General features: G+C 39.5%; 1 protein-coding gene across 1 annotated transcript; it reads left to right on the top strand.

Annotated features, from left to right (window-relative positions):
* Positions 1–489: 489 nt before the first annotated feature.
* Positions 490–5,572, top strand: LOC134485971 (uncharacterized). Its single transcript, XM_063282920.1, has 2 exons — positions 490–1,094; positions 4,145–5,572. The coding sequence occupies exons 1-2, from the start codon at positions 663–665 to the stop codon at positions 4,475–4,477; spliced, it is 765 nt and encodes a 254-aa protein (XP_063138990.1). The 5' UTR covers positions 490–662; the 3' UTR covers positions 4,478–5,572.
* The last annotated feature ends 4,851 nt before the right edge of the window (positions 5,573–10,423 follow it).

Here is a 10,423-nt window from a genome sequence, read left to right on the forward strand (position 1 = left end):
ATGCACCCAACACTAAAACACATAATTATATAGGGCAAACATGATTAGATGTAAAGACAGTGGTAACACCCAGTACTATAATAATTGGGGGTGCTGGTACCTCCCCTTGGTCATTCAGATAAGAAATAACCAAAGAAATACCGAAGCTAAGTTATATGATAGGCAGAATGGAGCTAACCAAACCACATTATATCCAAAAGCACACACAATTTCAGCATTGTCTTCAAAGTCTCCGCAATATCCAAGTGAACTCAACACACAATGGCTTTTGCAGCCTGAAACTCCAATATCCCTTGCAATCCTCTCAACACAACATGGTCAGATCCATTACAGTGACGTACCATGCCCTCTCTCACTTTCTGTTAATATGAAAAAACATTACCAAATGCAACTCGGGGAAAGATAGAGTTTATTTCACCTTACGGTTGACAATCATCAAGAAAAGGCACAACAGGGACACGTTTCTGTCTTAGGAACCTAGAGGTTCATTGCACGGAGCCATATTGGATTTGGGCCTAGCCGCTTTTTGACTGCATGGTTCAAAGTGACTCTGGGCTGTTTGGCCACAGAGACTCACCCCGAAGATGACTGCCATAAATCTTAAGATTGTTGGATAAAGCCTCTCCCATGAATTTACGGCACAGGAGTATAACATTCAAGGGATGCCTCAGCTCGAGCAGATACCAGTTATCTCCTCAGTCAACACCCAGTGTCTCCACCACCTGACCTCATCGCCTGACTTCTTTGCCTCCAGCTATCACTGCCTATACCCTCATCTCCCCCTCCTTCATATTTCACAAAGGTCACTCCCCCTACCTGAAAGCCTTAAAAGCTGCAATGTTCATCCCAATAAACGAGACCTTGACAACAGAACTTTTGCTTGGTCTCCTTCTTCTCTTCACCCCCATTTTGGCCCACAGGTAGAAAGCCTCTTCGGGACCCTGAATAACTGGGTCCCCGCTGGCGGGGACAAGTGGCGCCCGAACACAGGGACCCCGAAGCAAGGCCGACTACAGGACGATGGAGATAAGAGAGCTGCAGCGGGAATCAAGGACTCTTCAGGCCGCATCGCTCGTGCGTCGCTGGAGAAGGAGGTAAGGACCGGTCGAATAATTGTCGTCTAATTGCCATGGGGAAGGTATGGATTTAGGAGGCTTGTTTCATAGGAGAGATCAAGCGCTCACTCAGGGAGAGAGGATTAAGAGTTAAGAAAAAGGATTTAATCAAGTTTTTTTTGTTTTATTGATGAAAGGTGTCCCTGGTTAATTTTAAGCAGTGTGGGGCTAGCTTAAGTAAAACTTGTAATAAAAAAGGGACAAGGTAATGGTAAAGTGTTTTTGCATATGCGTTCTTTTAGAGTTATATTTTAGTTTTTGGATCCTGACTAGAGATAGTTTACACCCTAGACATGAGAGAGAATGGGTTTGGGAAAAACAGTCCTCCCGGACTCTCCACAGATGCTTTGGAGAAAGAGAAAAACTTTTCAGGGCTCTCCTGGGAACAGAAGAAAGGCAGGAGACGTCCTGCCTCTCTGCTGGCTCCTATTGGAGAAATGCTTATTTCTAGTTCTGGGTTCCATAGGTAGGATATGTGGGTCCCTATCGTGGGACACCATCTAGTTTTTTCCCTCTATGTCTATTGTGTGTCCTTGGTGCACCAAGCTATCCATGTCTGTCAGTTTATGTCTGTGGTCTTTGTTTCTCGTTGTTTAAATGTTTTATGTTTCGTGTTCAAAAGAAAAAATGATAAAAACTTTATCTGCCAGTCGTTCACACCTTGACTTGGTTTTAACTCGTTTCAAGAAGGGAACAATGCATAAAAAACAGTTTCAATTGGCTTTTGGAGCCTACATCTGTAGCTAGAAGCCTAAGTCTGCTGGACAAGCTCCCCAGGGGCTGGCTAAATGTTTATACTAGCTGATCCTAAAGACACCAGGAGCTTCACAGCTTAAAAGGTGTAACATTGGTAACAGAAAGTTGGCTTAAAACTGTAATTTGGATATGAGCCAACCTAGGGAAACAGGTCCAAATTGAGGTAATATTTTTATGGAATTCTTATTCTAAAAACCAGGCTTCTAAAAGATTTTAGGGCAACGTCTCTTTGTTGAGGTATTGGAGACCACACCATCGTGCGTTCGTATGTAGGAATTGGCAGTCATAGCCAAAGGTGTGGTTTGCCCTAAAGTTACTGTATTTTGATGCTAATTCCACTGCCCCAAGAACAGCTGCCTAGTCACATACTCAGAATTCAGGTGACTTTCCAAAGTTGTGGCTGTGCTCTGGTGTTACAAAGAGATCTTAAAGATTGTGATTAAAGATTGTCAGTGTTACATTGACTAACTCAAACTTATTTATAATTAAGAAAAAAATCAAACAGGTAGAGATTGTTACAGGATTTAAAAAGGATTGATGAGGTTTTAGAAGTTGTGAGAACATTACAGCCAGTTTGCTTACTCCAACTGCCATTTCAAGATAGATTTAGAGGATTATTTTTATACAATTTGTTTACGTCCTGGCGATTGTGAGTTTTCATTTCGTGAGCTTGCTTATAATTTTAGAGAGCCCATAAAGTGATATCATTAAAATTTTTACTAAAGAATGGCTAATAGCCTTACATTATGTAATTTTGTCGCTTCTTCAATGTAAGAAGTTAGAACTTTAAATCTTTAAGTGTATATAGAAATTTTTACTACAAACTTTTGCTCTCTAAATGAGCTTTAATATTTGGGGAGTAGCTGTTAGACTACTCCAGAAAAGAGTATTTAAAACTAATTTTAAGCTTCTAAGGATATGTTAGTTGGCTAAGTACCTCACCTTACCAGAGGACTTAGGTCTTTGTTTGTTATCCTCATTGGAGATAAAGCTTCAGTTGTGTTAATACAGAATTGTAGGCTAGAGTCATGGAAGTATTTTAAAAAGCCAAACAACAGTTAATTGGTTATTACAAAATACTGATATTTGGCCTATTACATATACAAATTTCAGGCAAAATTGATAATTTTACTCCTTGCATGCTTTTGTATTTACTGTAAATTTGTGCATGCAACCCATAGAAAATGCACTTAGTGTATTTATAGGTGGTTCATCTAATGAAAAGGCTACATGTATGATTGGATCACTTGTTTATTCTCTTGAGTTTCCCCCGCTTCAACACAGATTATTAAATTACATTACGTGCTGTAGCCACTGTTTTTAAATGTTAAAAATCAAGCTTTCAATTCATACGCTGATAGCCAATGTGTGGCTTGTGGTTTTACAATTGATTAAAAAGTTTTCGTTCTTTTGTTTTTTTTTTTAGATACTACTAGCCCTCAAATTTTACAATTACTTAATGCTATATTAGAGGCAGGTTTTCTACTTAAAATCAATGTGATTTCAGTGTGAATTGTCTGACAACTCACTGTCCTTTCAGTGCTCTGGCTCAGACAACTAAACAAAACCATAGACCCAGCTCTTTGAAAATGGTAATGGAGTTGATAACACACCCTCTTGAAAAGAGGAAGACTCCATTTGCTTACTTTCAACTCCCAGCCTCACCCTACCGGCTCAGGGATTTCTAGTGCGACTAAATCTGGACAATATTTATAGGATTTGGCATCTCTAATTAATGCTTATGTTTAGGTAAATAAAGCTGGTAAGGGGCTGGAGAGATGGCTTAGTGGTTAAGAGCACTAAGTACTGTTCCTTTATAGGCCATTTAAGAACTCAAACTGGATTGCCTAGACCCCTTAACAAGGGAGGACAATGATACCAGACAGATTATAGGCCTTACATAGGAACAGTTAGTCAAAAAATCTCATTCTTTATATATCCAAAACAGTAATGCTGGAGACAATAATTTGGTATAAAAGTCAATTTATAAATACAAGTGCTCAGTGTCCTCAATTTAATCCTTAAGGACTTATCTTAATAAATAATATTTTAACAATATTTTAATAAATAAAAAGGGGAGTTATCCCTGTATGCTAAAATATGCTCCTTTTATTTCAATTTTAAAATTTGGATGCCAAGGAACACTCTGAGTTTATGGCACCCTACAGCTAGGCATACTTCTGCCTAGGTGAAATAGAAAGATCCACATATTGGCATGATCCTGTTCAGATATTTTATATGGGGAAGAGGGAATCTTTGTGTTTTTTCTACAGGATGCTACAGGAGTGTGCCAGCTGCCCGAGTGGCTGGTGAGACTTGCTGATCCTGGGAGCATGAAGATTCAGCTCTCCTGGTTCGGGTCCCTGGAGTCATTCCTGTGTCCTTGGAGGAATATGGAGGATTCCCACTCATCTTTTGTCATCACAGAAATTCTGGCGTTGCTGCAGTCATTGTGTCCCGTCCCACCACAGCCTGCGCTCCGACCCTCTGTGCACTGTTGCTTGGTGGAAGCTGCTGTGGACTGGGGAACTCTGCCCTGGTTTTGCAGATCTCAGACATGGTCCCATTGCCTGCTGGTTGTTCCAGAGAAGAATGACCGATCCTGAACTGTCCTGGGAAAGACCTTGACATTTTCGCTGCTATTGTAGCAGCCATTACTGCTGCAGCCATTGTGTCTGCAGTGTCTGGAGCTACCCTCCCCCAATCTATTGTTAGGCAAGCACAGTGGGTGAACTTTCTGGAATAGTTGCTAACAATTGGGAATTCTAAATTTTATTACAGGAGAGGCTTGACTAGGCCCTTAGTGGTATGGCCATAACAGCTGAGGAGAACCAGATGAGGTGCCTACAACTTATCGGGAGAGGCTCAATTTCCACAATCTCTTATATTAATGCCATCTGGCCCTTGCTCTTTCGCCCCTGGGCTCAAGTGAGAGGAATGAGAAGATGACCTGATGTAGCTATCCTCAGGGACGGGCAACTTCCTCTGACCCTTGACCAATCTAAGACAGGAACCTTGGGGGCGACAAGGTGATCCTATGACAGATAAGGCTGGGGTTCGAGAGGTCGATCCTAAGACAGAGGTGGCTACACCCCGTTTAAACGTGCGGGCCGGTCAAATGCTCCTCTGCCCAGTTTCTCCCCCAATAACACACACGTATAGCCCAGAACGGTGTGTTACAGCATAAGTTCATTCCTAGCCATTGGGGTGCAGTCCTAACTGCAAGAGTGGCTTGCCATGGCTGAGCTGGGCACTCTGTGAGGCATGTCTGATCTCTCTCAGACCACTACTTCCACCTAATGGTTTTTTTTTTTTTTTAAAGAAAAATGGGGGAGATGCACGGAGCCATATTGGATTTGGGCCTAGCCGCTTTTTGACTGCATGGTTCAAAGTGACTCTGGGCTGTTTGGCCACAGAGACTCACCCCGAAGATGACTGCCATAAATCTTAAGATTGTTGGATAAAGCCTCTCCCATGAATTTACGGCACAGGAGTATAACATTCAAGGGATGCCTCAGCTCGAGCAGATACCAGTTATCTCCTCAGTCAACACCCAGTGTCTCCACCACCTGACCTCATCGCCTGACTTCTTTGCCTCCAGCTATCACTGCCTATACCCTCATCTCCCCCTCCTTCATATTTCACAAAGGTCACTCCCCCTACCTGAAAGCCTTAAAAGCTGCAATGTTCATCCCAATAAACGAGACCTTGACAACAGAACTTTTGCTTGGTCTCCTTCTTCTCTTCACCCCCATTTTGGCCCACAGGTAGAAAGCCTCTTCGGGACCCTGAATAACTGGGTCCCCGCTGGCGGGGACAGTTCATGAAAGGGCACATGAAGGAATCTGGCTTTCTCTCCATGACCTGTGCCATTGGCGTTCTTGTGCAAGCCAGAACCATGTCCCCAGGAGTGCTACCACACACAGTGGAATGGGCTTTCCCACCTCAATCACTAATTAAGAAAATGTCCCACAGACATGACGACAGGCCAACCCGAGGAAGGAAATTCCTCAATTGAGGATCCCATTTGCCAAGCGACTCTAATGTCTGTCAATTTGAAAATAAAGAAATAAAGAGATAAAGAAATAAATACAAAAACAGAAACAAAACAAAACAAAACTGTAAAACAAGGCTTAGCAACTCAAAAAGTCAAAGATCAAACCAATCACTTTCTTTGACCACATGATAGAAAACTGGACATCAACAAAAAATATGTTAGAAATTGTGTAAGTACACAATATGTATGGCCTTGAATCCTGAGAGCTATATAAGAAAAGGAGGCTGAGAGATTGTCTTTAGTTCATGCCTTAGGACTTCCCCATGGACAATAAACTCACGGCATGGGTTTCTCCCTTTTGTAAATCCTATGAAGGTAATCTTGATAAATGCTTTTGGGTGGAAACCTTTACCACTAAAAGTAATTGCAATCAGAACACTCGTGATCCCTGGTTTCTTTCACACGGGGGTTGACTTTCAGAAAGAACTTTGAGAGAGACTGAAAAAACAACGGGCCCTTAACGACAACCCACTTATCCTTGCAGGACTTTATAAAAGATCCAGAGCGAATAATTTTTCTCATGGCTCTACAGACAGAGCCTACACTAATTAATGAAGCCACTCACTATTTAGTAGTTACTGTGTCACTCGAGATCTTTCTACGCCTTTCTTAACTACAGGATTTGATTTATTTTGCCACTCTGAAACCAAAATAGACCATTTATGAATCATCTATTCAAATATAAATCACCAAGATTTCTCAAAATGGTCTCATAAGTAGGAGAAAACATAAACAGAGTATATAACAGGATCCTTCTCTGGAAGAACCTAATATGGAAACTTTTTTCACTATCCTGTTTTAAAACCTGGAAAGTTTATTTCCAAAATGACTACTTTGGCAAGCCTCAGAACCATTATTTCCCCAAGATTTGCTTTTTTATTGAAGGATAACATACACTCATAGCTAAAATATACAACTTCAAAATATACAGATGCCCCACATTTTTATAAAGTGGTCACACCTGTGTGACTGCTGTTACATGAGAACACACGTTATTAGAAACTAAATCTTGCACCCTGGCCACCAGAACCTACGTCCTGCACCTCAGTTGTGGCCCACAATTAAATAAGAATACTTGTTTGCATTTGGATTTTTTAAACAGAATTAGTATAATTTATGTTTGCTCTTAAATGTCCAGAAATTGATTATCTTTCACCAATGGTATTACACTGTGGCAGGGGATGTATCATGGTATGTTCTAGTTTTGTTCAACACTTGAGTCATTTCTAGTGGGACATTTCGAATCATACAATGAGTGTCCCAGATCTTATGTATTTTCTAATACTGATTTATGCAATAGTCATATATACAAAGGAAATAAACCTATTGTCATGTATACACATGTGCTTTCTTAATTCAGTGACTTTTATGCACTTAACAGTATTATTTGATGACCAGCAAGTGATCATTTCAGTGAAGTCTACTACGCCACTTTCTCTCATGTTTTCCCTTTGGGGATTCACGTAATTCTTAAGAACTCATGGCATAGCCCTAAAAGCATGCTGATAACCTCTCATTGTAACACTGAGTCTCTTGTTTTGTGTTTGTAAGGTTACGACTGTAAGGCAGACGTTTAGGTAGATGTTTCTATACTCCAGGCTCCATGTTTATTCTTAGTTACAAGGTATCTTGATTGCCACAATTTTAAAATAAATATTTTTATCTAGAAATTCAGTTTCTATTTTTGTTCTTCACATTAATTTCTTCTTGGATATTCTTGGTCTCCTACGTTTCACTTATTTCTTTGTGTTCTTTTTTTTTTCTACTCACTGAAATTCAACTCACATTTTAGAATTACTTCGCCAATCTTTCTCAAAGTATCTTGAAAGGGTTTTATTGACATTGTTTTAAATACGTGTCAACTTAGGGGAAATTTACATCTACAGAGTATTATCTCTTTTAACTGGTTCTTTTCTATGTTCCTGTGTACAAACCACCCTGAAAGGGTAACTTGATAATAACTGTTTCTTTTCCTGATGAATCTGGGGATTGGCTGAGCTCAGTTGGGATTCTTTTGTTCCAGATTTTCAGGCAGATGTAGTCAGATTCCGGATGAGGAAGAGGTAATTTCCTCAAGGCCTTCTTCAACCATTTGTCTGCTGTCAGGATTGGACAGACACAAAGAAGCCTAACTGTCGTGAACAGTTAGGCAGCGCTTCATGTCCATGACCCTTTCTGTTTGCCTGTGCTGGTTTCCTGCACAATGAACATAATGTACATGTGTGCACATTAAATTATGTATATTTGGGGAGACTCGAACCCAGGACCTCACACATAGTAGGCAAGCACTCTACCACTAAGTTACATCCCCACCCTCTATTTTATTTTTTTTCTGACTTCTTTTTTACTATATTCTTTCTACTGTCTGTTTCTTTCATTTATTTAATGAATGTGAGTGTTCATACATGTATGTATACCACATGTATATCTGGAGATCAGAAAGGGACATCAGATCACCTGAGATATAAAGATATCTTTTACCACACATTTCATCTCTATGGTTTTTAATGCATTGAATTTGTTTTAACAGTTCAAAGCATTTATTAATATCTGGATTTCAAACCTTTTGAAACACTAACATATTAAAAAAGTCAAGATAGAAATGGGAAAATGCTTTGAACCATTAGGTAAAATGCGAGGCTTTCAGTGCGGTTTGTACTTGGCTTATTACATTTTTTTCATCTCCAGTGTCAATTTAGCTTGTGTCTTCTTCAAATTTATATCCATTTTCATCTCCTGGATTTACTTCCTCCCCATTTCATTCATCTCTTCAGGTTTGCTCGTGTGTTCTTTGACTTTTTTTAATGTGTTTGCTATCAACCTTAATGATTCTTTGGTAGTTCTTTAAGTCATATTTATTGGTTACAGTTATTAAGGTATTACTACCATGTGGAGGAGAGACATGTAGTCTTGATTTTTATGTTGTTTTTGTTTATGTGCTTGGACTATCACAAATGAGGCTAGTTCGTTGGTTGGTTTAGTTTTGGGTTTGGTCTTTCTTTCTTACTTTCTTTTGTATTTTCTTTTTACTTCTAGTTGCATTTGCAGTGATCAGTGGAGGACTGAGTGGAGGGTGAGTCATCCTTTCCTTCTAGGAGACTGGTATTTAAGACCAAATGTTCTCTCTCAAGTCTTTCACTGAAAGTCAGGTATTGTCTTGTGTAAATGCAGGCCTCCTACCTGGCTATGAAGCTTTCCATAGGCATTGTGAAACTCTCTACATACTAATGGGTCCTAGTCAGAGTCAGATCTGGTCCCCACCCTGCTTCTTCAGTTACTAATGGAGCTGTTGAGGCCATCCAAGAGTTAAATCCTATACCCACCCCGAGTCATCAGCGTTATCTGAAGCTGTTGCAATAAATGGAACTCCCCAAACATCAGTAGGTCTTACCCTGGATCAGAACTGGTCTCCCTGGGTCAGCAACAACCATCAGGGCTATTAAGAGTTGTAGAACTTCATAAACACCACTTCATCTTCAATTTTAAGTGGTATTTTTCACTAAATATAGAAAAGTAAGTTAGCATTTCTTTCCTCTTGACTGAAAATATCAACATGAAACATACTGTCTCTGTTAAGGTATTGTTCTTACCTAAATTAATGTGTGTTAGTATGTATCTGATATTTAAATTTTCCTTTAGCTTTGGGTTTTGAGAACTGAGCTTCTAAAATTCTTGATTATGTCACTTAACAAATTCTCAAATATTCTTCCTCTTAGAATATTGCATCTGACTTTTCTGTCTCCAATTGCACATATTGTCGATATTTAACTATGTGTAGCATATCCCTTTTCTATATTTTATACAGTTTCAACATCTTTTTTATTTAATCTAGAGGATGTTTGCTTTGTTTTCTTTTGATTTATCTATGTTCTGGTTGAGTGATTCTCTCTTCTGTCATATGTACTATCCTGCTAAATAACTCTATCAATTGGTTTTTTCATCTTGGCTTTGTTCCTTGCTAAGAAACAAGAATATATATATATATTTCCATACATTCATATATAGCATCTATACTCTGAATAAGACTTTACTTACTCCCAGTGGGCAAACCATGACAAATCACCCGGATCTACTTGAGATGTGTCTGTTTCCATGTATAGACACCACAAGGCTTCTCTTAGGTATTAGTTACCCCTAGACTCTACTTATTTCAGAAATATGGCTCTGCTTTCTTGAAGAATCTTAACCTTCATGTCTCTCCCTATACTTCTACATTTAGTAGATCCAAAAATTTCTTTGATAGAAAATTATATACCATTCTAAAATTCTCTGGTTTTCAAGATCTTAAGCATTTGTTCTTGGCTTTCTAGGCATTACTAAACTAGAGTTTAGGAAACTCTTCATCCATATTTGACAAATAGACCATCTGTTTATGTTTGTCTAGAAATCTGTGTCCTGCACTGAGGACTGTGGTTTCCACCTCATTGTTGCTATGGCCGTTTCGAACTCTTGATAATTGGAGCCCTGGCTGCCTCTATTGCAATGCGTATTCTTG

This window comes from Rattus norvegicus, chromosome 2, assembly GCF_036323735.1.
Source record: "Rattus norvegicus strain BN/NHsdMcwi chromosome 2, GRCr8, whole genome shotgun sequence".
In the NCBI taxonomy this organism is placed as follows: Eukaryota; Metazoa; Chordata; class Mammalia; order Rodentia; family Muridae; genus Rattus; species Rattus norvegicus.

Excerpts from the sequence above, each read along its gene's own strand:
- LOC134485971 (XM_063282920.1), top strand. The coding sequence starts at position 663 with ATGCCTCAGCTCGAGCAGATACCAGTTATCTCCTCAGTCAACACCCAG. Across the intron at positions 1,095-4,144 it reads GTGCGTCGCTGGAGAAGGAG|GATGCTACAGGAGTGTGCCA; the intron begins GTAAGGACCGGT and ends TTTTTTCTACAG.